This window comes from Tyto alba, unplaced genomic scaffold (assembly GCF_018691265.1).
Source record: "Tyto alba isolate M040663 unplaced genomic scaffold, T.alba_DEE_v4.0 Super-Scaffold_7, whole genome shotgun sequence".
Lineage (NCBI taxonomy): Eukaryota > Metazoa > Chordata > Aves > Strigiformes > Tytonidae > Tyto > Tyto alba.
Window position 1 is genome coordinate 32654553 of NW_024881328.1, and position 27156 is coordinate 32681708.

Genomic DNA, 27156 nt, shown 5'->3' on the forward strand with positions numbered 1-27156 from the left:
TCCAGTTCTCAGAAAATTAAAATATGTACTGTTATCAGAGAGCAGCAACAGACTGAATTATAACAAGCAATGATCTTGTTGCAGAGGAGGAATTGTTCCAAGTATGTTTTAGGGGTACGAAAGGGTGAGAGGGATGGGGTTGCTGACCCCAATGATGGACTCGACAGGGTTGCCATAACCATTTGGCCTTTCCTAAAGTGATTTTCACTGTTTCCACTTCAGAAATGTTTGACCAGAAAAAAAAAAAAAAAACAAACCCAAACTCAGAGGAAACCCCCTCCAAATTTCTGTGGTGCCTTTCTGCATTGGCTATCTGCATACATGACCAGACGCTGCTGGTCCATAAAAAAAACAGCATGAAGGCCATGAAATAAGTGAACCCCTCACTTTTTCTGCTGGCTGTGAGATTACATATGATCTGTACCAAGATGGCCACACCAGAGAAAGCCCTCTCTGTAAGTGCAGCTGCGCTAGCAAAATTGTGCTTTTGTTGATAATGTTTATTTACCAACAGATTTTTTCCGGCGGCAGGATAGGCTATGTTGACAGAACCACAGCTTTGCTTGTATCATATCTTCCACAGCAGGAATACTTTGTTATATTTTCTAGTTTTTATAGCAAAGACTTGTGATGGGAACATGGTTACAGATAAAAGTACATGCCCTTTATTCTTGGGAAGCTGCAGTCCTCTTGTGCTCAAGCAAGAGCAAGCATCTGTGTGGCTCAAGCAAGCTCAGCAGCTCATGCACTGCTAGCAAACAAGTGCTTATCTGACACCATATAAGGTTGTAGTCGAGAAGGAAAATGATGAAAAACATTCCACAGTGAACTTACACAGGCAGATTAAATATGACACAGAAAAGCTTAAATACAGCTTTTTTTTTTTTTTTTTTTTTAAATTTAATTCTGACAGTATTTACTCCCAAAATGACCTTTTACAGTTGATTAGGAAAAAATGGCTTGTGTTTCTAGATTTCCTAAACAGTCTGTTCTATCCCAGAATAACAGGTCTTTAGGATACTTGTACACACAGAGGGGTTTTTTTGTTTTTCTTGGATTTGCTACCATTAAAAGCGGGAGATAATAATGTTTAGGATACAAAGTTGTGAGAGTGTTGGGATGTGTTTGGGGATATGACAGGGAACTGGATGTCACAGAGAGGGGTGTGTTGAGAAGGAATTATGGTTGTGAAGATGGGTTTGTATCAGAGTTTTAACAAGGTGTGAGACTCAGTGAAGCGCTTTTAAAAAAACGTGAAATGAAAGATTTCTGAAAGTGTCAAGGGTGATGCTACAGGAGAGAGACAGATTCTGCTTTTTCTCAGTATATTGCTTGCATCTTTGTTATCCTCCCATTCTCTAATCTTTAAAATATGATAGCCCACAGAGTTAGTCTAGTATGTGAGATTATAAATGTAGTCCAATTTCAGTAGCCATTGGTGGCCTAAATCTGAATTTCCAAACTGATCCCTGCCTGGCGGCCCCTGCTTTTGGCTTTCTCCCTGAGAAACAGGCTGTCTCCATCTCCCGCAGATGTCACTTCGCCCAAACCATCAGCAGCTCAGATGATTGCAAGTTGACACAAGAGGTGGTGCAGCTCCTGCCTCAGCTGTCTGATGCTTCCTTCAGGAGGAGGTGGAAGCATCCCCCACGCAATATCTACCCCCACATACAGCCAGCTGGACCTCAGGGAACTACATGGTGGATGATTTATTAGCACTTTGTAAAGATGCAGGGACTTTTCCACAGTATGATCAAGTATCTAATGGTCTTTATGGCTAAGGGCATGCTGTACCGTCTGTCAGCTTATTGAGTGTTCTTCTCTCACTTAATTTTTTTCTCTATCATTATGCCTTTCTTGTAGTATCTGGTCTTTTGTGGTGCACTGCAGAAACACCCAAGCTCTGTGTATGTGTGCTGTATAGGATCTGGCTCCCAGGTGAGCCTGGTCAGCTGGTCGGTGACCCATGCTGCCCAGAGCGCTTGTGCCGTGGGGCTGACACACGTGTGAAGCCTGAAGTGCAGATGGGAATGAAATGCACAACATCTTATGGAGGATGATTAATAAGATTTTCAGGAAAGAGGTTAAGATTGAGGTCATTTCCTTCCTGTTGTTACGCTTTTGAATTTTTGCCAGTGAGATGGGTGAAAGGATTTATTTTTGTCTTTGAATGCTTTGAATTTCAATGATCGTTACTTTGAATGCAGAGAAGTGGAATTCCACTTTATTCATGCCATGGTACTGTGTCGTATGTATGAAAAAATTACTTGTATTTTTTGGCAATATCTTTACGTCCTGCATTCTAGTTAATTAATCCTTTGAGCTGCTGCTGTGCTTTGAAATATCACATTGTGTGAGGGGCTTATAGAGGTATGCTGATCCCCACGTTGAAGTGTTAGTGTACATATAGAAGGAAACAAAATATACTAGTACAATTCTTGAAAAAGAAGGAAATAGTCCATCTTATGGCCAGTGTCAGAATAAAGGCTGTGTATGAAAATGAGAGCAAGGGTCTTGCCACTCTAGTAATTTAAGCTTCAGTACCAAAAAGGTTTCATTAGTGTTTGGATGGGGCGTATTGTATGGTTTCTACCTTTGCTCTGCTTCCGCAGATGAAGGAGGAGTGAAGTGTTAGAGAAATACAGCTTATTCCTGACCATCCTGTCATTTACAGGTGGAAAAATTAATTGCTCTTGCTGTGTAAAGTAATAGAGTGCAATAAATGTCAGCAGCATAGTATATGTGCTATGAAGCGAGTCATGGAGGGCACCCAAGGGAATGTGAGTGGAGTCTTCCCTCTTCTTGCTGACGGTTCAGGGGCAACCAGTGGAGGTATGTGGACCTTAATTTTGGTTGTGCAAGGGAACAAATTGCTGCTGTGCAGTGAGAAACAAACACCTCCCTGATTTTTTGACCCTAGGTCATGATATTGAATATCTGAATATAGATGATGATGATCCTTCACTGCTAATATAGCAGGACTGTGTCACCAGAAGGCCGATATTTGTGTCTAGGTTGGAGTTTGAGTGTCACCCTGCACCCTCTGGCAGTGCCCCATCACCTTTGTGAAGAGCCCCAACAGCCACTTCTCTCCTATGTGAGGCTGCAAGAGCATCCACTCCACCTTTCTCTGCTATTTAGTTTTCTGCCCTTGCTTTTCAGCTGAAGATTTGTGTTTTATATTTTCAGTGGTGTCCAAGTTTTCCAAAGTGTTACGAGGAGTAAAAAGATCTGTGATGGCATATAGTAGGATTTACTAACAGTTTCGGCAGCTTTTAAGACTGTCCAATAATTTTGTTCTCAGCTTTTTGGGGAGTTGCTCTGTTGTCATTCATAGGAGAACAGTTTCCAGCCATTTGGTACACAGCAGTGTTTTAAATTTCTCTTACAGTAGTCCAGGTCTGGTGTTCTTTCCCTGCCTGTCCTTTGAGAATACAATTGCTAGAGGTGCTCATGCAAACATAAAGTGATACAGTAGCTTTCAGTTTTTCATTAGCAAAGAGTCTTAATTTCTTTGACTGGAAGCATTTTTTGGGAAGTCTCAAGGCGAGTATGAATAAATATTCCTGTAAGAGTTATTTTTTTATTCCTGCCTTTTGTTATCTGATTGTTACTAGGAAAACCAAGACTTGCTTTGAGTGCTTGAACCTAGTGCTCCACAAGCATACAATTTCATGAAATGCGTGCCATGAAGGAATAGATCTGCAGACCATGGACAAGATTGCAAAGATAGCTTTAAGTACCCTTTTTGTTCTTGCTGGGCTGGGGCCGCTTTGGCACGGTATGGGAACCTTGCCATAAGATGAAGGAGCTGTAGGTCAGCTGCCAGCATCCCCCAGGAGGCTTGTGAGCTGTCAGAGCATCTGGCAGAACGGACCCTTGTCCAAGCCCCTGCGCTGCAGTGGCATTTACCAACCTGAAAGAGGAGAGGTAGCAGCTCTGCCACCTGCTCATCCTCCGGCTCAGGAGTGCCCAGTGCAGAGTTACCCTCCTTTAAAGGCAGCTTCATCCCAGCCAAATCATGGAGCAGTGGCGTCTTCCCTAAAATAACTGCATTTGTGGGGAAGTCATGCGGGAGAGCGAAATACTGAGTAAACAAAAGCTAGCACTTCCAGCAAGCTCCCGCTGCGCTCGTTGCTGTGGCTGCCTTGTTGTCATTTCTAGGATTTAAACGATCCTCCTGTTGACATCAGCCCGCCCCACGCTGCGGGGCCGTGGCCCTGCTTGGGAATCCTCCCATGGACAAGGCGAGGAAGGAAGTGGAGGGAGGATGGGGCTTTGGCATCCTGTACCCTTCGGAGGGGAGTGGCCGCAAATAGCTGAGCTTGAAGGACGTAATACTTGATATGTTTTAACACGGGTTGTTTGAACCTAGATAAACCCTTGATTGAAGGAGAAGAGGCAGACGATTGTGTGTAACTGCTAGGAACTGCTGGGAGGTTTGAGAACATCCTTCTAAAACCCTTTCCTTCAAGTGACAAGAGGAAGGGAGAGGGCAGACGCGCCTTGTGGAGCTGAGATTATGCAAGAGTGCTAATACAGAGTTTAAGCCTCCAAACTTGAGCTGCAGAGGTTGAGTCCAGCAGGCAACTTTTGTAGAAAATACCATTTGTGATTGGGAACAAGGATGCTATTTTCAGGATCCGTCCTGTAAAATGTGTTTTTTTTTTTTATTCTTCAGTTTGTTAATTGGGCTCAGATGGAGGAATGCAGTTTAGGATCCACAGGCATCCTTTGGAATGGCGAGGTAAGGCTAGAAGGTGCAACTGAGTGTTGATCTTTAATTTCATCAATGTACTGCATATACTAGTGCCGTCTTTCATGAGAAATGGTCTGGTTCCACCTGAAAGCCTGTGAACTGTTCACAGACTGAGATGGGGAATTCTGAAAATCACATAACATAAGCTGTGCATAGTGGGTTAATATTTGTTTGTACAAACCTAACTGATATGTAGTGTATTTTAAATGAGTTGACATACTGTTGTTTATTATAATAATTGCTTGCAGTGGGAACTCTGACTTGAAATTGTTAATTTACTTACTGGCTTTCCAGAAAAGGAGTGAGGCCTCAGGTGGTAAAATTTGTCTTCTCCTTTAAATGTGTATTGACGCAGTTTTCAATTGCTTTTAAGCATATTTTGTATACAAAGGAGAAATCGATTTAGTTCCTTAGTTCAGTAAACAATGTGCTACTTCATTAATGATTACCCACTGGCTTTAACATTTTTTTAAAGTATTTATAGTATTAAAATTATGAGAGGTTACCAAAGTAAAAATATTGCACAAAATTTAGTGTTACAAACTTTCCCAGTCAGTTGCTAAAAATCTACAGTAAGTACTCTTTGGAATGTTCTTACTACTCTTACATTTTGGTGACCGTCTGTTTTACTGCTTGGAAGTCTGTGCTCACACTAAAAAGCAGAGTGCACTTACTGGTACCAAGACAGAGGTTTTGGAAGTCACACAGTAAAATGCATGGTAAGTCAGATTTCTGTTTTACATTGGGAATGCCAACCTAGAGATCTCCTGATGGTTGGCTCAAAATTAAGTTCAGAAATATCCTCCAATGCAACTACAAACCTGTTACTTCTAAAGACTGAGTGAAATGTCAGACTCAAATAGGTAGAGGATGGCCCTTCTCAATAGTATGCTAATGAGAGAAACTGAGGGCAGATCCATGAATCTCAGTTTGAGACAAAACTGTATGTAGCCTTGCTACCTACCAGCCTTCCTGCTCCTCTGATACACACTGTAAGAGAACATCTGATGAGAAATAACATTTAGATCAATGCTTTATAAGCTTCCCCAGGCTGAGTACAAACACCCCTCTTAATAATTGGGTGTATTGCATGCATCATCTTCAGTGCCCAAGAATTTATTAAAATTATCCTAAAATGCTAAGAAAGTCAGCATTTTGACAATCTGAACTTAATTTAAAATTAAGAATAAATGATACAGGCACTTCAAAAGATTTTGCATAAAATACCTTCCAGAAAGAGATGAAAAAAATGGAGATTGGGATGTAAATCCCAAATGAGGGATTATGCAAGGGTTCAATGGTGTTACCAACGTGATTGTTCTTTCCTGAGCTAAGCTGCATGGATTTTTCAAGAGATGTGAATTAGAATACCCATATTTGGTAGTGAAAGATGAAAATTTAAAAATTGTGTATAATTAAAACCATTCAGTGACATTCAGAATCTGTTAAGCATCACCTTCTCTCTGAGCTCTGCATATAAGCATATTTATAAATGTGTTGCAGAAAAGAGATCAATATGCTAAAGTTTGAAGCTCTTAGATTGCTACAGGGAACTTCTAAATTTTTTCATATGCAGTAAGCAGTCTGTGATGTTTCCACACTAGGAGTTTGTGACTATGTTTTGGTATTTGAAGAATAAAAATCCTTTGTATTCAGAGACAAGCCTTTTCTCACATAGCTTAACACTACTGACCACAGAAACTGGGACCAGAAGATGAACATTCCAGTCTGTGCACTGGGACTGTAAGGCTTGTTTCAGATCTTAATTAGTAGGAGTTCTTGGTTTTTAGCTATCTTATAAAAGACTGTGTCTTATTTATTTGTTTGTTTGTTTTTTGATTTAAGCTATGCAAGATGACTCTGTAAGGTAATGGATTTCAGGTAGTTCATCCTTTTTCCTAAGTCAGAAGTAGTGAAAGCTGTAAGACAGAAAGAACAAAACGTGAACTACACAGGAGCCTCGTGAGCCCTGATGTCAGTTTAGCAGGGCTTTCAACATGCCCATAACATCCTCATGCAAAACTGGGAGTAGCAGTTGATAAAGCAGATGGTTGTCTTGCCATTCAGACAGGATGGAGAAATGGGCAAACAGGAATGTCACGAGATTCAGAGGGAGATGCCATGTCCTGTGCCTGGGGAGGAATAACCCCTGACACCCGGACAGGCTGGGGGCTGACTCTCTGGAAACCAGCTTCACAGAAGACCTGGAGGTCCTGGTGGAAAACGAGTTGAGCAAGAGCAAACGTGTGCCCAGGCCACCCCCGGGCATCCTGGGCTGCCATAGGAAGAGCCTCAGCCAGCAGGTCGAGGGAGGTGGGGCTACCCCTTTGCTCCGCACCGGAGAGACACATTGGAGTGCTGGGTCCGTTCTGGGCTCCCAGTACAGGAAAGGCATGGGCGTATTGGAGCTGTTAGGGCTCTTACTCTTTTATGGGCATAATTTTATTGTGAAAACTAATTCTGTAAAAACGATACTTTCTTCTTTCATTGCACCATTCACCCATTTATCCAGTATTTCCACACTGTTTTTCACATAAGATAGCCGTACCAAACTGACGCATGCTGGAGGGAGCTGCATCCCATTCACTGTCACATAAGGGCAGAGCTGTGGTCACAGGTGGAGAAACTGCAGTGCTGACATGGAGAGCACAAGACATGGGTGTTACAGAGGCTGGTGGTATCTAACTTAAAGGGTGTTGTAATGATGGTGAAGCTTAAAAGTGGAAGCGAGTTCAGTTCTTAATACTAGGTTTGACTGTTTGCTTAGCAGTTAAATAAAGAAACCATCATTACTCAGAGCACGTTTGCTTTGCAATGATTTTGAGGAGCACTAGTTAGTGTAAAGTTCTACACAGTGATACATTTATTACTACCCACTTTTCATCATAGAACATGTCTCACAGGTGCTGATTTGTGCAGGGGTTACAGCTGTGAGAAATAAATTACTTTCTGTATTATTTTGTGTCTAAGAATTGTTGAATATAGAAAGATACTGTGTGTCTTGCATCATTTTATTTCTTTCAGAAGTGTAGACTCACTGGACAAGATACCAGTGCAGCAAGACAGTATTTTGTTGCATATTTTATGTTCTGGGAAGGGATATTTATATCTGCTCCTTGGCCCAGATTCTAGAACAGCCTCCAGTTTCACAAACAGCAACAATTATGTGCTAAAAGGGGACTAGAACTTCTTAGAATTTAAGTTCCCTATGGAATATGTATAGCGTGTGTGTGTGTGTGTGTGTGCATGCATATATATGTTTTGGGGAAGAGGAGAGATGAAGTTGTGGTAATTCTGACATGGCTTTTTGTATTCTTGAACACTTTTTTTTTTGCACAGCTGGATATTACTGAGGCTATCACTGTTTAACTTTTTTATTGCTGTGTTGATAAGTAAATTTCAGCAATATTGTGTACTTCAATGTTTTCATGCTATTTGATTATTTTTTTTTGCTGCTCAGTTTCTTTTCTTAAAATACATGAACTGAGGTTTGAAGTTATTTTTCCATATGCATTAGTAATGTTATATTTTTCCCCTATGTGAATAACATCATAAAAGTAGAAGAAAAATATCTGTTTCAGAAAAATCAAAGCTATCCAAGATAAATTCTGTAATTTGAGTCAATTTCTGATAGGCAGTGGTCTGTCAGCGTTTCTCACCCCTCTGTCTCCACTGCCTTCTGTTGCAAGGGCAGCATGCCTGTGGGCAGGGTATCAGTGACTTAGTCTTAATTGCTGCAGAGGAGACTGTTCCTTCATGACAGAAAATCCAGGTACTTTCTTAAATGTCGGATTTTATTAAATAAGGTGTAAGAAAATGTTCTGCTTTCTTCTAACTTGCAGCTCGGAATTCAAGACTCACTTCATGAAGCTCAGTAATATCCCTCTAAAAATTACAATTGACTTTACTAAGTTACTGATTTTAAAAAACAAAGAACAACTGCTTATGGCTTAATGTTGGAAATCTCACTGTTAAAGGCATATTTCATTGCTTCAGAGTTTCTTGAATTCTTGAACAAGATAAGAATAAAAAAATTTCATGTTTACAGTTATACCAAATATCTGTCCTTATGCTTTAAAATTATTAACAGACTCTTCTCCAATTGATTAAATACAGATGTTCAGAAGAACTAGAGCATGTGAGGGGAGGTGGGTTTTTTGTCATACAATACATCTTTATTTATCTAGATGTGATGAGGACACTGAATAATTTAAAATTATCTGTGTTTCAGGTAACTGTGGAGTTTTTAAAGAATCTGCTTGCTTTTGGTAGCGGTGGTTTGGATAAGCAAGTTTGTATGGTAGACAAAAATAGGCACTAATGTAGATTTGTTGGAAGTTAAGCTGTATCTCATGGCTTCCTCAAGTTTTGTCTGTGGAAGATAATAGTGGGGCCTTGGGTTAGGAAGGCACATTCGGGAAAAAAAAAAAAAAGAGTCAGTCAACAGTATATTGCTTCAGTTGGTGTAATTGCAAACTGCATACAGAGGTTATTTTCTTTTGAGGCCCATGGGATGCTTTACAGCCTGTACTTTCAGAGTTCCTCTTTATACAGCTTTGAAAAGAAGAAATACATGGGTGAGGTACAGCTTTGTTTACTCTGCAAGTTTTTTTCGGTGTAATGAAGAATAATTATGCTTGTTTTAAGGTTTTGCTGCCTGTGTGCCTGACTTTAAGGTGTATGCAGTTCAAGTGCTAACATGGAAAAGTTAAGCCTGAGGGTATTAGGTGCTTGAGGATCACAGGCGTTAGAAGAACCCTCCTGCCCCTTCTCGTTGTCATTGAGATAATTATGAAACTACTCTGGAGTCAGCATGATGTTGAAGTGTTCAGCCCACAGCTTTCTAAAAATTCTCAGTCGCCCATGCCTGGAGGCATAAATATGTGAGCAGCTTGGCTCTTCAGAGCTCTTCCAGGTTGTGGACAGGGTGTGTAACTTATCTTGAGCAATCACAGAAGTCCAGTGTGTGTCTGGTAATGGTAATGCTTTGCTTGTCAGTTTGATGGGATGTGAATGTAGAGATTGCACTAATCCTGATTCAGTAGGGTTATCTTGCATACACTGAGATGAGCAGTCAGAATGAAAAGGGGAAAGAGAAGCTTTAGTGTAAGTTTGTCTTCATATGACAGAAGTAACAAAGCTGCATTGCTTATTATTCTTTCATAAATAGCATATGGATTTCTAAAATGTAGGTGACAATTCTGTAATCTTATTTATGTGGGAGTTCCTACCAAAGTACAAAGAAAACGTGCTTGAATGGATAGGAGCTTCATGACCAAAGCCACAGTAGACTAAGGTCTTAGTGAAGTCTTTTCAAGATTGCAGAATGTATTCAAATGTATGTAATAAACCAGAATATTTTTAAAAACAAATTTAAGACTGAGGGATATCAAGTACCATTGGAAAGAATTAGGATGTTGTATTTGAGGTTGCAGGTATAATTGTCTAATTAAGAAACAGTTGCCTAAATGCACTTGTAAAATATTATGATGCAAGCTTCCAAAGAGTTTCTGGTGTGAAAGAGTTAAGTTGGATTTCTGTCAGCTTCCTCTAGGTCATCATAACTAACCTTTGTGCCCCTTCAAACAGCTGCTCACTCTGGTTTAGTTTCATTCATACAGCATTCTGGGTGCCTGAATACAGGCTGGTGCATAAAAAAAAAAAACAAAAAACCCAGGACATGTGTTTGTTACTGTTAAGACAGAGAGGAGAGGAGAAAATACTGATACTGCTAAGCTGATCTGCAGATACTTACGGTTTGCTTCTCCGTTATCTTTTGAATGTATTTTGCTGAATCTGATTTGTATCTCCGGCTTACTAAGTGACAGTTCTGTTCTTTGAGCCTCTAACTCGGCTTCACTGAGAGGGAATAATTCCGTACCTGTCAGGAAACTGAAAGTGTCAGATTATTTTGGTGTATGTAAACACAGGAATATATTACTGAAGTAAGCCTTGATACCTCTAGTTGCAATTCCATACTTCCTAGCTAGGGAATGAATGCTAGATTTTCACATCAGAGAGCAGGACCACTGTATAAAACAGTGTGGTAACTCTGTGATGAAGTTTGTCAGCTTTACACTCCCAATGGCCTCTCTGTTGAGTTAGGGGAGTTTTGGAATTTAATACTTTACCTTGGCAGGTCACCTCTTACAGGAAACCATATATTTACTTTGGCTGTATGTATGTCTGCTTGCTCTGCATAAATTGATCTATCGACTGTAAAAGAGAAGCCATTTATCTTTTTGCCAGTTAGTTTGATTTTTTAATTATTTTTTTCTTAGACACAAGTCATTTTCTGAATCTGGACTTCTTCAAACTGAAAACCAAGAAAACTACTATTATAAATACTACTTGATAAATTTTATTTTTTTTCTTTCCTCTTTCAGATGAGAACTCTCCGGCCAATTTCTGGGATTCCAAGAATCGGGGAGTGACTGGCACGCAAAAGGGACAAATTGTGTGGCGAATTGAACCTGGTCCCTATTTTATGGAATGTGAGTACCTATTTATCCAATGCCTATCCAAATGCAAGCATGCCTGTGTGTCAAGGCAAGTCAGTAGGATGACATTTGGTATTCATTTTGTCAATCCCTCTGATAAACCAAAGGAATTGATCATATTGCTCTAAGGATCAGCGTTTTCCAGTGTGTTTGCTGGACATTATAAAAATGGAGTTGATCTTAGATGTTCATATGTATTCTAGGGATATTCTTACACAGAATGCTTAAGTTTAAGGGTGGAAGAAATTGCCTTGTGCAATGTCATATAGTATATACACATTGAAAGATCAAGTCCCTTCCCAAGAAGTTTAAAATTTCAGCTGGACACACGTTAATGGTATGTGCACACAAAGGAAAAGGTAATAAGGTAGTAGTGCTTGCTGATATTTGTTAGTACAAAGGTTAAATTTTTCTCTAGGAAGTGCCAGCCTCCTGTCCAGTTGCAGCAGGATTTCTCAGCTGAAGTTCCGTTGCACTGGGAAATCCATTAGGCAATTTTGAAATACTGAGAGTCTCCATGTGACTGGAAGAAAAAAAGTGTTCAGTTGAACACCGTAAGGAGTATTGGTAGCCAAGCTTCAAACTGGAGAGATATGCCACTCCATTAGGTGACCAGGATTTATAGGAAGCTAAGCCACTCTGCTGTGTGCTTTTCTTAAAATAAAATTAAAAAAAAAAAAAAAATCTTTTTTTTATTTTGTTTTCTGCTTTTTGATGAAAAAGCGTATCTTACCATCTGAAATATATGATCCCCTAAAGAAACTGATGTTTCAATCCCAGGATGTTGTGACTGAGCTTGCTGGAAACTCTGAGATGCCAAGCATCAAAGTGGCAATCAGTCCCAAAAGAGCTGTGAGCAGCTCTACCACCTGTTTAGCCTCACAGCAATGAATCTTCCTTCATAAATTAAAAAAAAAAAAATACTCCCACTCCATTACTTCACTGTACACTGCAGTGCTGCTAACTATAGGTTTCTTGGCAGAAATTTTTATTCTAATTAACTGATATAACAGCAATACATGTATTTCAAGGGGTGTTGTATACCCTGTACTATAAATAATTATTAAAACTTCATCTTTCTAGAAGTCATCATTGAATATTGCCAACTTATCCTATGTGTTACACAGCACATTTCTTTAACAGCAACAGCAAAAAAAAGCTTTAATAAGATAAAATGAAATTAAATTTCAGGAGTTCATTACAGGAAAAAATGATTGCACTGCAGATAAAGATCATGAAAATTAACTTTTCTGGTGCCAAAGGCAGTGGTATATTAAAGCAGATTGAAATGTGTTAGGAGAGTTCATTGCTTCATCTTGTACACACATACTCTATCAGTATTGTTGCCAGTGCGGACAGTTTGACTCCAGGGATGTTTCTCTGTATCTTTTAGCTGGTTATGTGTTGCTCCATAATGTATGGAGATGAGGCTCTTGAACAACACTTTTAATTCAAGTGAGTAACCTTTGCTAATGCTTCAAGAACTAGTAGTTTTGACTTAAAGTCAGCTGTAACTGATGCTGCAACTAACTGCGCTTTGCAGCCAACTGACAGAAAGAGTGTAGGGTATACGCTCTTTGGTCGTGGTTAGCTTCACTGGTTAACAGTGCTGCTGCCATACAGTGAACAAGAGACAGGCAATTATGCAGCAACTGAGAACTGTAAAAGGAATGCTTATGAGCATATGTCGCTATAGCACATAATATGGCAAATAAATACGTCACCAGTGACACTTGTGTTTCTTTTGAGAGGCCAAAAATTGCCCCGAAACACTGAACTGAATTTCTGATTCCACTTTTTAAACCAGAAGTCTCCACAGATACGTGACGACGTTTGCTCAGTAAGTATTTTTTCTTGCAGCTTGTAGGTGGCGAAGCACCTCTGATGCAGCTAGAGGCAGCCGCTCCTTTTTTTTTTCTTTTTTTTTTTTTTTTTTTTTTCTTTTTTTCCTTTCTTTTTCATTCCTGAGCTCACTAAATGGCCGCCCAGGCGAAGGCGGCGGGCGGCTGTGCAGCGCAGGTATGGCCGCAGGGCCACCGCCGGCCGCGGGCACAGCCGTGCTGCCAGGGTCCTCGCCCTGCGCTGCAGGCACGGCACCGTGCTCGCCCAGCCACAGGGACAAACTTCGCTCCTCGGTTAGCCGCCGCCTCCTGCCGCGGTGCTGGCAGAACTGGTACTCTCTGTGTAGCGCTGCGTGTGATGCCACTGTCACAGCAAGGGAGTGAGAGGGAGAGGATAACATTTCCAGTAAATATGTGCCTGATTATTGAACTTCAGGTACCTCTGATGCTTTAATCTGCCATTATTTTCCAAACTTTGGAAAGAACTCTACAGTTGTAGACTTCCTGTGGTTAGAAATGCCTTTACTAAGGGGCAGAATATATCGGATACAGGTCATGGTATCAGGAGTTTGTCATATTTACTCCTCACAGTACTGACATGCAACAGATTGTTACCAACTTGACCGTGCTTCTCTAGGAATGAAAAGAGCAAGTGGAGAACAATCCCAGATTCAGCAGCAATGTCCCTGAATTTTTGAAGCAGTAGCTCCAGTGAGAGGCAACAGTCTCTGGGGGACCAGCATGGATAAAATGTCTAACTGGATCAGTCTAAATTCAGCTGGAGACTAATCACAGCATCGGAATTCTGGTTTCATTGAACCTCCTGCTCTAACCAAGGCTCGGCCTGGTCAGCTGTGGTTTGTAAAGCCCAGTATTGAAAACCTTCAAGGACAGAGATTTCACAGAAGCTGTAGGTAACTTTTTCCGGTGCTGCAGTATTGTTCCAGATAAAAAGATTTCTCTGACATCCAATCTGAATGGCCAAAGCTTAAGTTAGGGGCCACTGTCACTTTTAAAATCTTCTGATAGAACTGGAAAGAGTTGAGATTGAATTTATCTTGCCTTAATCTCCTCTTCACCAGACTAAACAAGACCAGCTCCTTCAGCCTCTTCCTGTAGGTCATGTTTTGTCCATCCCAACCATCTTCATAGCCATTTGCTCTCCCCTCTCCATCTTATCCATGCTCTTGAACCTAGGGACCCAAAACTAGGCACAGTATTCCTAACCACTACCGAGTAGAGGGGGACAGTAACTTCCATCTGTCTGCTGGTCTCACACCTTCTAATGTAGCCTGTGTGGCAGTTTGCCGTATTTGCGATGAGAGCGTGTGCCGGCTCATACTCAGTTTGGTGTCCATCGTGAGCCCAGTTCACTTACAGCAGGGCTGCAGCTTTGCTGGTTGCTCAGAGGCCGTAGTGATGCACGGGGTCGTTCCAGCCCTGGTGCAGAGACTGGCAAGTCTCCCTCGTGAACTTGATGACGTTACTGTTGACCCAGTCCTCTAGCTATTGCTCACGCTCTGATGTGTGGAGAAGCTCCAGCAGGCTGATGGTAAGCTAGGTATCTAACTGAGTTAGAGCTGGGCTTATGTCACTACAGGGTTTTCTGGGTTGGAACTGTTCCATGTTTGGAGCACAGACAGTGCTGTACCTGTACGATTGGCAGGGTCCCTGCTCTGCCTGAGGAAGGGGGATATTTGCTGCAAGCCTGAGAAGCCTTGAACCGCCTCTGGCAATGAGGACTGATGATGCTTGCTTACAGAGTTATGCTAAATATCTACAATAATCCTTTAGGATTTACGGTCAAAACTGGCCTGAAGTTGCCTGTCTTTTTGTCAAGAAAAGGAATGGAAGTTACTAATGTTGAAAAATGAGTTGAGATGGGTCAGCGTGCAACGTTATCCCAAAGACTTTGGTTGTGATTTTTCCCTAGTAGTGTCAGTGCTTAGGGACATTACATATCTTTTCACCAGTAATGTAACATCTCTGTAGGGTGAAGTGCAGAGGATGATGGTGTTGCTAACAAGCCATATGCAAACAAATCTCATGCAGAAGGCATATTTTCATTTTAACTACATGAATATTAATCAGTGGGAGTCAGCCGGATTGGGCCTCAGATTCCTTCTTCAATCCTCAGATTTATATGTTTTACGAGAAGCATCCTTTGCCTTAATTTGGGAAGCTGTTTTGCCATGAGCGTAATTGTAAACTTATTAATAGTTTCACTGTGGTCTGTGGAATTTATGCTTATGTTTAAAGGTAGGCCTTGGATAAGCATTTTTCTGAGTTTTGCATTACTGTGTATCTGTAGTCCTGTAACTCAGTTTTCCAGTCACTCCATTTAGTCCTCTTAAAATCCCCATATGGATTCAGCATCTCCTATTTCCCAAGCAAGTAACATAAAGGCATAGTTTGCCATCTGCTCTATTCAGGTCAAGCAGCCTGCAGAAAGAAGGGCAGGGAGAGTCTCATCATCTTCATACTAAAAACAGACATTGATTTCCCCCAAAGCATCCGAAATGAGCAAAACAAGGATGATCAAAGAAAACTTTCACTTGCTTTAGACAAAAATCAACACAAAAAATTCCGTAGACTTTACCCTGAGAAGGGAAAATCAAAGGAATTAACAGTGAAATAATGAGAAATGAACTTAATGTATTCCAGAAGTACAAACAGCCTCTGAGGGGAGTGGCTGAGGAAGGGGAGGAGGGGAAGAGTGTGTAAAGGAGAAAGAAAATACTTGCAAAGTACAAAGGCCAGCTTACCATCACAAACATCTGGTGTCCTTAAGCTGTCACTTTGAGACAAAGTGAGTCGCTCTAAACTGCAGAGCCAACCAGTACAGAGGCAGGTGTTCCTCTTTCTTTTCCCTGGGGAAGGAGCATTAGTGCCATGTAAGCATGAAAGGGAGCTCAGTCATTTTAGAGATTCAGGAAGGTGAATTTTGAGCATCAGTATGCCCGAGATGCTGTTTTCTTACTCACGTAATAGAGGTGGCTTTAAAACATCTTGCTCTGAGGCTTGCTAAAATGTGGGGGAAGGAAAACAATGACTCACTAGAAGGCTCCCTTGAGTTGTTTGCTGCATAAACTACAGAAGGATTGCTAAACATGGCTGCAGCTCTACAAACAGCTTTCATCCTTCTCCTGGAAAGGGAAAGAACAAGTTCAAGGAATGTTATTCTAAACAGGTGCCGATAGTGTGAAGGTGCAACACAGCTTAATGCTTTCATATTTGGTATATTCATCTGGTATTTAGCATGGCATTAGACTGTTCAGTGTGTCAGGACCTTTAGTCTCTCGTGCAAGAGGGGCAGCAATTGCCCCAGGAGTGATTTTGGATGGCTGAATGTTTCTTGGGGTGTAGCAGTCTGTGAGCTTGGATGGCAGGGGCTCCCTTTGGGGCATCGTGGTGGAACAGGGATGATGGTGTACTCCTTACAGAGACCAGAGCTAGCAGAGAGCTGGGGTGAAATGATCATGGAAAGGCTGGTGATAGAAAAAGCATGTGAAAGGAAGCTTGAGTTTTATGAAGACTAGTTGATAAAAGCTGTTGCTCATTTATAAACCACGGCTTCTAAGTCAGTTTTCTGCAATATGAGGAAGGACAGGTCATGTCAGAGGTGCCATGGGAGGGAGAGTCAGTATAGTACAGTCACTGTCATGCAACAGCTAACTGGTGCTTATGCACTTCCATATGCAAAGTCCCCAGAAGTTAAAATCTGTATGTGTTCTACTAGGTAAAACAGGCCAGGGCCTATTTTCTGCTGCTGGGAGCAAGTGACACAGCGTGGCTTGCGGCCGTGCAGCCAACCCTTCCCCTGTGCCAGGGACGCACGGTCACCGTTCAGCAATAGGGATGGTCCTGTACTCGCACTGGCATCCCCACTGTGGTCCTGCCTGGTTTATTAGTACAGGCATAGGCCCTGACATTCTTTGAGAATGTATTGGACTTGTATTTATAAGTTATAGCCTTGGTCCCATGAGTATTAATTACAGTATCCACAAGAACCACCTTTACCTACTTCACCTGTAGTGTAATGTCTTTGCTGTTATTTATAACGTTCGATGTCATAGTCATTACTGTGAGTAGAATAGAAATATATTGACTTGCATATATTTTCTTTACCGATTCTGTGGCTTATGTCTTGAACAATAATCCATAGTGGCAGCTGTTGGGATTCATCCAGAAACTGCCAGTCTTGTCACATCAATCATTTCCGAATCACCCTTGGGATGTTTGTGGTTAAATTACTGCTGGTGCCACACTGCAATACTCAGATGCAGTGACTGCACAGATGCTGTATGTTTTGTACTTAAAATCTTGTGTTTGTGGCATGCGCAGACTATGAGATATATTCAGAAATGATGGTAATAGATGTGTTTGCATTACAGTGGTATGTTACAAGTGAGGTTTTGTGTGGAATTCTTTGTATTCAATCCCTATTTCCATGAAATTATAACTTTTGCAAAAACAGCGTATTGAGACTGAAACTGCTATAATTTGTAGTTACCAGAGCAGACCCCCAGCTCCCTTTTTTGTTAAAGAGGCTAATATGTATATATATATATGGAACAAAAATACCAGTTTAGTAATTGAACATGATGTGCTTTTAGCTTTTAAGGGCTGCTGTAGCAAGGAATTGTTACTAGAGATGCAAGCACAGTTTAGTATTTTTAGTGGTTTTGATCAGAATGGTCAATGTTGATGAATATTCTGTCAACATAACACAGTACTTGTATGCAGGCTTTATATTTTTTGACCATTTAAATTAAATTTTAAAAAGGTCATGGTTTTCTCACATGGAATTGTTCTGAACTTGGAACACTCGTCTGTGTAGCGCCTTGCAACCAGAGCCCTTTCAGTGGTCTGTCTGGGGACTCATGGTTATTGTCCCTACCCTATTTATAAACACATTCACTGAGTTAGAAATACTTTTATTATTCTTCTGCTATTTATATCTGTTGTCTCTTAACAGCTATTTTAGAGTATCACAAATAACTGAAACAGGATCAGGTCTTGTATTTTTTTACATGCATGGCAAGCCTTGTTGACTTCCTTAAGCACATAATACCCTCAGTGTTTTGTTTTAAATGTTAGATTATAGTTAAATGCTTTGCCAAACTGGAATATAATAGGCAATGGTTGTGACTGTAAGTAAGAATGAGTGACAGCAAAGTGAGCGGGGCTGGCAGGGTTAGGTAGGCTGTGTTATCTGAACGTTTGTCCAAGCAGTTTTCTTTGAAGCAGGTTAGATGAAGAGAGACCACTGGGACATAAACATTTTCTGTTATTGATCCTAGTTTATCTCAAAAGCTTTCTATAAGTCTCCTTAAGTCCCTTTCTAGTTGTTGGGTTTTTGTTTTGGTTTGGTTTGTTTTTTTTTCAATCATTGCTTCAGTAAAATAAATTCTGTGATATACCTGCTGAGAGAGATGGCAAGTACCTGGAGGCAGCCAGCTTTGGCACTTGTGTTCTGCTGCTGTCTTTGCTACTCTGTACTGTTCCCAGTAGGAAATAATTGAAAAGGTACATGGCTAAAGTGATGCAGAGGATAGAATGCTAAATGTCCAAACAAATAGGTTGTGTTCACTGGGCTGTCATGCTAAGGAAAAGAAATTCAGCTGGCAGGACGTGCAGAGCACTTAAAAACTCCTGCAGTTGTCTATGAGGTGTTTGGGTTCAGCTGGGAAAAATTAGGGTTTAACCCAGTGCCTTTTCCATGGCTTGCATCTCCCTTTATAGCTTTGTAAAGCCTGAATGAATAAGAGTAACTTAACTTGTTCTAGCAACAAAGTTCTTTAAAAGAAGTTTCATGGAACATGCTCTCATATTTTCCAGACAAATTTATGTGATGTCAGCTTTTTCCTCACTGAGTGTTGGAGGGCATATGTTTATATCTGCAGAGTGTTATGGATTCAGTAGTAACTTCCAGCATCTAGCTGCAGTGCCCAGGAGGTATCAGCTGTTGTGCAGTTTCCATCCAGTTAACTGGGAGCCCTGTTTACCTCTGCAGACTGTTATAACCCAGCTAGGATTTGACGTGTCTTTTGGACGTGTCTCTGCCCCTCCCTTCTCAATCGAGTGTGGGGTAATTCCACCTCTGATATAGGCATTTCATTTGACTAGAGTATATCTGGAGCAAACTGTTCTTACAGCTAACACATTTGTTTCCCTGAATTATCAGTCTCCTGGAAAGGATGCATTCTAGAATGATGTTCATGTGTTTACATATTCCAACTTCATGTATTCTGAGCATCTTTCTATCATAAAGCAATTTTTTGATGATCAAAGTTAAAGTATTAAAGGCAGTAAAAAGGTAGTTAACATGGGGGGCTTTGGGGAATTAGTGATGTTTTAAAAGTAAGCTATTATTTGGTATAAACTGATCTCTCTTATTGAAGAGGCAAGAGTGTATGGTCCTTAGAGGGACGTACAACGCTATAATTTCATGCAGGAGTTCTTTTGAAATTCAAATGTCAATGTTTGAGTCCCAGAAACCTTTGTTAATTCCAACATTTTTATGTAATGGACCTGAGCTATAAAACTACGGTTATAAAATGATAACATCTATTGGTTTTTAAAGAAGGGGATTATGGTTTTATGGAGTGTTCCAATGAATTAACATATATATCACTTTTTATATGGCTGTGTGATAGTTTTTGAAGAATTACAGATACATCAATTTAATTTTTGTCTTATTTTTAAAATAAGGAATTTCTTGTTGTCTGTATGATGTCTGGAGGAATGTCAATGACAATGGGGCATGTGTGGTATCAAGAACACAGAACTAGGTACAGTCATTTTTTCCCCTTATTTATGAAAATACTTTTTGTTCCGAAATGTCAATTTTTTCTTTAAAGAGACAGCAAATAGTCCTATGGTCAGGTACAGATGTCTTTTCCTTGCTGGATTTACTGCTCATTTTCATTATAGTTTACATACAAAGCAAGCTAATTAATTTGTTGAGGAATAAGAAGTAGGAAAGAAAAAAGAGAAATGCAAATTTTCCCCTAAAAGAAGCATGTGAAAGCAAGGTGTCAGGAGAAATGAAAGAAACTGGGAAAACTCTAGATGACACATGCTATTGTGCAGTTTATAGTATGGAAGAGTTCAGAGGAAGCCTGTGTATTAATATGTTACTGAACTCTCTAAATATTAAAGTGCTGTTTGCAGCTAATTGAACTTACTGTTTCTGAGGAGGTCTGTGTATTTATGGGGCCTTAGTTATAGGTAGTAGGCTGAGATGTGTTCTGTCAGGAACAGAAACCTGTTTTCAGTATATTTGGAGCTCAGGAATCCATCAGTCATCAAGGAAAAACTATTCTTACCAACGTTTTTACTGATAGCACAGTACAAGAAATGTCAAAGAGCTAGATCCTCACCTCTTTTGAACTGACAGGGTGCCTCTGAGATTTCTTCTACTGTTAAGTCTTAACTGCAGTTTCCAGCATTATTAGCCACGAAAAAAAATTACTTAGCTGTCTCTGGTCCTATGAAGGGGTTGTATTCCTGCTGTGTACAAGGTCCAGTCTTGCAAACCTGTATTCACTTTGGCAACATCTGCATGCATGTGATGGGTAGATCATTTTTCAGTTTTGTGCTGAATTTCAAGCACAGCTTCTCTCGTGTTAATCCTGTCAACACAATGCCAACAGCAGGTCTGCCACTCCTGTGTGTAGTGCTGTATAAAGTGCAAACTAAATCAATGCTGCTTCTGTTGGGAAGTGAGAGAAAATGTCTCCACATCGTGTTTTTAAGTGCTCTGCTTTTTCTAATTATTTCTAGCAATTAGTCCTGAAGATTATTATTTTTTTTTAATTTAGTTTATATGAAAGGGGTCATCAGATCTATTTGTTGAATCAAACATTGTTTTCTTCTATCACCAGACACATACAGGTATTGAAAAGTACTGTATGCTCATAGAAGTCATTGAAAGAAAGAAATTTGAGGATGCAAAGCTCGTAGCATTGCATTTCAGCCTTTAGGGGAATGTACATGTCAGTGTAATGGGAATATATTACAGACTTCTGTCCACCATCATGTTGCGGACTGTTTATGGATAGAAGCAGCAGCTGATAACCTTTCCATTTCTAGGTTCTTTTCAGAAGTGATGAATTGGGAGAAGATAGTCAACAAACTGAATAAACAGCAGCTCCAGAAAGTCTCTGAAAAATAAAGTTGAGATCACAATAAAGCTGAGCACTGTAGCTGAAAAGTAAAAGTTTTGGTGGAATAGTTTGTTGTCTTAGCATGTTCTCATGTAGCCATAGTAAGTTCACAGTGTGTTTGAGGTGTTCAGGACTTCAGTACTGGTTACTTAATATGTGCATTTTACAATGTGGAGTAGTCCAGCACTTGGTATAAATCCTGCCAAACTTCTGCAAGTCCTGAAACTCCAATTTTATGTGAGCTAGAAATTCTTGTGCATCCATTTAGATAATCATTGTTGTTAGGTCAACAGAATTACTCAGTTTAGGAAGAAACTTTAGGAAGAAGGTCCTGATCTGTAATTTTTAGATCTGATAAACCTTTGTAGGTGATTAGAAATCCTGTCTGCATTTTGAATTTTGCTATAAAGCATGTGGTAAATAGAGCATGATTTGACTGTGTGTATGAACTCAGCTGTGAGGAGGAGGAAGTGGGATCAGCTGCTCCTCCACCTCATAAGTCTCTGGAGGCCCTGTCAGCCAGACGCTTTCCTTTGAAGGAGTTCTGAGATGCCTCCTCTTTGTTCTAGGGGGAAGATAGTAAATAAATGTCGACCTATAACTGCAGCAAATTTAAAAATAAATAAATAAACAATCCTTTTTGGCAGAGCAGGCTTGCAGGATGGGTTTCTGATCCTTCTGAGTAGGTCTAAGTGGGTATTTTATCCTGCAGTGAGGAAATACTTCAGCCCTCAAGGAATCATGCTGTATGTGTGTCAAAACCTTATACAAAACATTGCAGTTTTTTACTTTAGGACTACTGGCATATTGTTAAACCAAGTCAGAAGAATTGAACTGTCAAGACATTCATCTGCATCCTCTGGTCTGTCTGAACTGGCTGCTGTAATTTCTGCCTGCCCATGGCCCTATCTGTACTCAGAGGTAAACCCTCATCAACCTCACACAGAAGAGTTATCCCAACAGAGAAGGAAAACAGAGACATTGTTCCAGATAAGGAAAATCCCACAGGATCAAGGACAGCCATAATCATATCTGTTCTGTTGGGTTGGAAGAATGCAGAGGAACAACAGTGGAGGTCAGGCTTCAGTTAAGCATAATACTCTTTTGTTTGCACTAAATGAAATTTAGCAAACAAAATTTATTTAGTGGGACCAGAAACATGGTGCAACGTTTACCTTTCTGTGTTCCAATATAAAGTACTTCAGGCTTCTTTCAGTTATGTAGCATATAACTTCTTCCAAAGTCTGACAAGTATCATCCCAGTAGCAAATGTCTCAGTAAGTCTTTTCCATAGCTGATTATATTGAAATAGTAGCAGAAATACAAGCTGCAGAATTAGTTGAGTTACTTTTTAGGTCTATTAAGTAACAGAAGGACCCAACACACAAAGAGGAGATAACGAGCTGCTTTATTCTTAACTTCCTGTTAAAGTATTTCTGAAGACAGATCGCTGAATGATGGATCCTACTTGTATAGAATGAGCTTTCAGGACTACACTAAACAGCATATTAATAGTTTTCCACCATGATCAGTCATGCTTGCATCTCCACTCCTTCCACAATGTCAGAATATGTGTAGGGCTAATGTCCAAACTTTAAGACCTTGAGTTTTATAGTATTTTATCTCACCCTAAAGTTGTGTTTGTTTATTCTCTTACTTTACCAGGATCAATGGTATTTTTGGTTTGGCATATTAAATGATAGTAAAAGGTTTGATAGGTCACACAAAAAGGGAAATCTTATCAGACAGGATCTGCAAGAGTTAATGGAAGATGCAGTACTTTTAAACATTTTCATCAGTGGTTTGAAATCCACCTATGTATTATCAGACTGTAGAGAGAGGTCTCCATTTTCACATGATTAAATAATATAAGAATAAAAAATATGTGTAATTATTTTTTGATTTGCAACTTACAAGTCTGCTGAAAAATAATTCACATCAATCCTATTATGTTGAAATGGACTTATCTTCAGAGATCAATACTGATCTCATTTATTTCCCTTTGGACCCATATAAAACATACAAAAGTGGCTTTGTGTGAACTGTGGCTTGTGAATACTTAGGCCTTTCTTACCCACTAGGGACCATGGACATCTCACTGCAAGAACTGAGAAAAAACAAGCTGTTGTTTTTTTACTGACTGAGTAGAAATCTAATTAAAATTGAAAATTTGAAAAAAAAAAAAATGGCAGCATTTACCTCTTTAGCATTTAGCTCTTTAGCTAAAAACTCTCTTCAGACTTTCTTTGAGACAAGTTTCCAATTTTCTACAGGCTGAGAGAAAATACATTTCAGTTACAGTGACTGTGTATTTTCACAGCAAAGACGTATCAGTCAACTGTCCAAATTTGGACTCCATGAACAGAAGTGAACTGTGACTCCCTGTATGCATGTGTTCCTTTCATTGTCTCTCTCTTGCCTAGGGTCAGTCATTAAGAGCTTAATGTGAGTTTTGTTTTGTTTTCAGCTGAAATTAAGATCTGTTTTAAATACTACCATGGTGTTAGTGGAGCCCTCCGAGCTACTACTCCGTGTATCACTGTGAAAAACCCTGCTGTGATGGTAAGTTTAGTGCATTTGTTCAGTGTATTTGTATAAGGTGATAACATCAACTGCCAGACAAACCTATCAGTAGAAGTCTCCTAGTTTTACCACTGACTGCATTTTTTTGCTAAAAATTATATTGCCTGACAAAAACCACCAAAATTGGGAAATGCTTTTAATGGTTTTGTATTATTTGCGATAAAATAATAGTAAAAACTTACTGAGCTTAACTGAAATTTTTTATGCTAAGAATTTGATTTCGCTTGCTTTCAGTTTTGAGGCTTACAGCTTGCTGTAATTTAACACCATAATGAAAACTTTTCATGCTTGTTACATAACTCAGATGGAATCCTTATCAAAAGTCTCCATTTCTTCTTATTTGTTAATATTAAAAATGAAATTGTTGCTGAGATAGCAATTTTTAGTATAAAAATGAAACTGGAATTACTAAATTTTTTTAGTTTTCAAATGCCATTGAAATTTAGTAATTCTGACTATTGAGAATTATTTTTGCCCTGCTGTGCTTTCATTGTGAGACTTGTTCTTTTGAAACATTGAGTTTTAGAGGAATTTTTTTTAGTTGATTAAATAAGTAGTGGAAGAAGAGCCTTCCAAACTTGTACCCAGGTGTTTTTGATGGAAGTAATTTATCTAATTGTCTCACTCTGGTTGAGATGGAGTTTCACAGTGCATTTGATTCATTGATATTAACTACCTAATATTTAAGAACACATCTGTCAGGATGTAACACAACTGCAGCGTTGAAGATACTGTCGAACACAAGTTACTCGGAATGAATAGCTTTTATTCTGATCCTGCAGTTTTTCAGCATATATACAATGCATGCTGTGGCTATTTGATACTATATGTGCTATACTACACTTTAAATCTCATTATACCAAGTGTTTTTTCTTTCTCTTAGAATTACAGACCTAGGCGATAGCATCGTTTAATTGTCAGATCTTTGTCAGATCTGACTATGAATAATATAATTTCACAGCAGGCATATGAACTCTTGATATTTTACAGAAGAAAAAGTGTTACAGTTGATGAGCTTGACAGCCACTGTCTTTAATATCAATTTATAAACTAAAGACAGTAAAGCAGCCTGCTCTTGAACAAAGGAAAAAATGCATCTCAAAATAACCCTTAAAAGGGGCTATGTGCTGCACTATATTGTTACTGAGAAGCAGAATGATTATACTGGATGGAGAAGCCATTTGAGCTTGTGTGTTTTCTTGACCTTGTCATACTAACCACCAACATTTTTGAGCTTCATTGCACAAAAAGACATCTGAACTTCTGTCTTTGAATATGCATTCATTCACTTGGCAACTACCTGAAGACCTGTCTTTCAGGTCAGTCTTGAGGGGTTAATTGGCTGTCGGTATTTAAATTTCCTTCCTTTGAGAGGTAATGCAGGGTCCTGGGTGTTGTACAGAATGTATACACCTGATAGGAGGTGTCATTTTATATAAACGTTTTTGTTTGTGCTAACAGTACAGAATTCCAGTAATAGTGAGCTGATAGATTCCCTGATGAGAATGTCATATGACAACTCAGATGAGACTTCCTAAAACTATCATATTGAGTTAGTTATACATAACTATACCTGTTGTTAAATGTTAATACCTCACACCATTTTAATGGTTTTGGTGTTGAGCTTAAGCACTGTGCAGCAGAGAATACATTGTTCTCTTGGTGCTGGTCATGTCTGTTGTTGCAGAAATGCTGTTGGTGGAAGTGGTAAGAGCGTCATGGCATGCCCACTCCCTTTTATTAAGCTGCAATTAATACCTACTTATTTGGACCATTCTATGGTTTTGCTTTATATGGTTTGGGAGCCATGTTTCTGGCTGTAATACAAGGCCTGATCTAGCATTCAGAAACACTGTGTTACCCTAAATGAGACAGCCTTTGTAGTGCAAAAATTGAGCATGAAATTTTGTACTTGGAACAGAATAATTAAAATTGCTGTTCAGATCATGCTGGAACAGGAAAAGGTTATGCAGCAAAACCATGGCATGCTAGGCAACACTGTTACAATTAGTTTTATTACAGCTGAATTGTGGGCAAATCCTATTTTCTGTAAAATGGGGTAATAATTAGCAATGTAAACAATGTTATTCAAACAGAGTCAGTAATGTAGTGGAAAAATAGGTATAGAGTGCAGAAGGCCTTTTTGCTGATGAGTAGTGTTTTTAACAACAAAACAGGGCATGTTAGAATAAGTCCAAAAGAGTAAACTGGAATACACGCTGTTCCTCTGGCCTTGCCTGGGCAGCTTCGCCATCCCAGGGGGGATGTGCCCCTTGCTGCTTCCAGGGAATCTGTCTGTAGATGAGGGGATGCTGATGATGCCCTCATAATTTTAGTACCAGCTGTCACTGCTTAGGCATTCCTATAAAGTCACTGGCATAAGGATGTCATGCTGGGAGGGAGAGGACTAGTTTCAAGCACTCTGGTGAGAAGGGGGCTGCATCGTGAAGCCAGCAGTGAGGGAAGGGAACAGGCTGCCTGGTGACCAGCGGTGTTTGCTGGCATGGGGTGTTCCCTCACAAGACCACTGAGGCCCGTGGGGACGGCACTGCTGTTTCTTCATCATTTTGACTGACTGCTTGTTATGTACGAAGCATTCTAGTTTTGCAACAGGAAAAAATTCTGTGTGTTCGCTAATTCCGATGAAATTCCAATGTGCTTGCTGATCATTGTGGGAAATACTTGAGAGCTAGTGATATTAAATAGCTTAAAGCAATGTAAAAAGGAATGATTACGTTTGTGGTTAATGCAAAGCAGATTCCCTGCAGCTACCATGGCTCCAGAATCAGTTATCAATCCGGTAACTTCAAACAACTGTTCGGCTGCTCAGAACTGCTTTACATACTTCATCTGCACACATAGGTGTGGGAGGTTTTGTTCATCTTATTTTTTTTATCGTTCAATAGATCAGATGACTTCCTGTTCTATCACTAGTATTAACCCCCAGCACAGTGTTTGGCTGAAGCTTTTTCACAACGCTGTGTCACCTCTTCTGCCTGGGAGTGGGTGCAGTGCCTACCTGCAGAACCGTTTGGACTTGAAAGATAGCTCCATTCATGTCTTCGTGATAGATTATTCAGCTGGATGCACATCTCTGTCTTGAAAGACAAATTCTTCTGCTAGTTGAAAGAATTAGACATTAACATGTGAAACGTTTTATTTTGAAGTAGTGCTTTACCTAAGGAGGGATTTCAGTAGAAACCAAACCTGAAAATCTGTGAAGCATAAGCTTTTAGACCACATTCATATTTGGATATCTGATGCACTTTTCTGTTTAAGAGGAGCTTTTGTTCATAGATCTG

The 27156-nt window shown here is 39.8% G+C and overlaps 1 protein-coding gene across 2 annotated transcripts in view; it reads left to right on the forward strand.

The window, feature by feature from the left end:
- HECW2 (HECT, C2 and WW domain containing E3 ubiquitin protein ligase 2) overlaps positions 1–27156 on the forward strand; it is a 206732-nt gene that overhangs the window by 109586 nt on the left and 69990 nt on the right. For both annotated transcript variants that reach the window (XM_033010788.2, XM_042808529.1), the window contains exons 3-4: positions 11146–11253; positions 23739–23833. In XM_033010788.2, the coding sequence (XP_032866679.2) occupies positions 11146–11253; positions 23739–23833 (203 nt within the window). The remainder of the gene's footprint in view (positions 1–11145; positions 11254–23738; positions 23834–27156) is intronic.